This window comes from Ictidomys tridecemlineatus, chromosome 2 (assembly GCF_052094955.1).
Source record: "Ictidomys tridecemlineatus isolate mIctTri1 chromosome 2, mIctTri1.hap1, whole genome shotgun sequence".
Taxonomy (NCBI): domain Eukaryota; kingdom Metazoa; phylum Chordata; class Mammalia; order Rodentia; family Sciuridae; genus Ictidomys; species Ictidomys tridecemlineatus.
Window position 1 is genome coordinate 23,122,741 of NC_135478.1, and position 2,018 is coordinate 23,124,758.

Sequence of the window (2,018 nt, forward strand, 5' to 3'; positions counted from 1 at the left end):
TTACAAAATGTAGTCTATGCTGGAGGAGCGGGAGGCCATAGGGTGGGAAGATGACCGCCTTTCCCACCCCTCCCTGGGCATCTGTCTTCCCAGGGAGGGGAAAATGTAGCTGAAAATTTTCTGAAATATTTCTGAGAGGCATTTCTTGAACTTCTCACCCATGAAAGCATAGATAACAGGGTTCACACAGCAGTGAGTGAAGGAAATGGTTTCTGTGACATGGGTGGCATAAATCAGCCGCTGGTTCAGGATGCACCCATCCAAGACGTGCAGGTCGTGCAGGGACGTGAGGAAGAGGACCACGTTGAATGGGACCCAGAAGAGTAAAGATGCAATGACCACAATCAGCACCAACTTGATGGCCTTGGTCTTGTTGTGGTTTTGGCAAGTCTTTAGCTGGTGCAGGATCCTGGCGTAGCAGAACAGGAGGACGGCGAATGGGATCAACAAGCCTAAGATGTTTATTTCAAAGTGGATGAAGATCTTCCACTTCAATGTCTGTTGATTGTAAAATGAGTAACACTGGAGAACACCATCTTCAGAGGCCACCTGGTAAAATACTAGCAATGGGCCAGTGGCGATCATGGTGATCAGCCACACTGCCAGGCTCAGGACTGTGCCCGTCCTGACCGTCCTCACCTTTATAGCATACACGGCATGGACAACGGCCAGGTACCTGTCCATGCTCATGAGGGTGATGAAGAACATGCTGCTGAAGAAGCCAATGTAATAAAAACCAGAGAACACCTTGCACATGACGGTCCCAAACACCCACTGATCCAGCTGATAGTGGGTCTGAAAGGGGAAGGAAAAGACAAAAAGCAGGTCAGACAAGGCCAAGTTCAAGAGGTATATGTCCGTGATGCTCCTCAGCTTCTTGCAGACCACCAGGACCAGGATAACCAGGCTGTTTCCCAGAAGGCCAAATACAAACAGGAAGCAGTAGATGATGGCAAGAAGCAACTTGCTGTCTCTCTGGATCAGTTCCCCATCGCAGGGGCTCGAGAAGGTGTCAGGATAGTAGTAGTCGGATGTCACCGTCAGGTTGGGCTCAAGGGTATAATCCATCAAGGCAGGGGACCTGGTCAAAGAGACACGTAAGAAGGTATCGCAAAGTCACTCATTCCTTAAAAATATTTTTATTTAAACAAATGTTGTGTATGTTATGGATCCAATTGTGTCCCCTCCCCAATGCACATGTTGAAGTCCTCGCCCTCAAAGTGACCGTGTTTGGAGATCTTACCTTTTAGAAGGTAAGTAAAGTTCAATAAGGTCAGAAAGGCCCAATCCCTCCCTTTTCCTCTCCCTCCCTCTCCACGTTCTTTCTTGCTTTCCTTCATTATTTTCTTCTCTCTCTCTCTCTCTCTGTCCCTCTCTCAGTCTGTCTCTTTCCTTACCGGCCCCCCCGTTCTTTTCATGCTTATATGTAATATTGTTCTGTGTTCACTTTGAAGTTACACAGATTACAGAATGTTTTGTATTTTAGAGATGCACCAATGTGATATTCATAAGTTAGGTTCATTCTTTTAATTGCTTTCCTAAGCACCAGAAATACCTAAGTTTAAAATGCAGTAGGGAAAAAAAAAGTGATCCCAATTGTACTAAAAATGAAAATCACCAGATTCACTAGCAGTAAACCTAATGAAAACTGCAATTCAGTTGTATAAAAAATGATAGGGCCCAGGAATATAGTCCAATGGTAGTGCATGCTCAGCATGCACAAGTCTGGGTTCAATTCCCAGCACACACACACACACACACACACACACACACACACACGTACACACATACATGCATACATGTTTCTTCACTGAAAAGCATAAAAGAGAACACATTGAGCCCAATAAGATGATCAAAATAAAATATATTCTATATATTAAGACCAAGTCCCCCCAAATGCTTAATAATAGGTGGTATCTTTTCTTATCTACTCTTCACTCATGTATGAGCTTTGATTCCCTCCTATGTCCTGCAGAGAAAGTGGCATGGCTCGCTGACTTGCTTCTCTCAGCCACAGC

At 44.9% G+C, this 2,018-nt stretch overlaps 1 protein-coding gene across 1 annotated transcript; it reads right to left on the minus strand.

The window, feature by feature from the left end:
- Positions 1-1,068, minus strand: Ccr8 (C-C motif chemokine receptor 8). Its single transcript, XM_005317399.2, has one exon. It carries the CDS (start codon positions 1,066-1,068, stop codon positions 1-3), a length of 1,068 nt encoding a protein of 355 aa, XP_005317456.2.
- Positions 1,069-2,018: the final 950 nt, after the last annotated feature.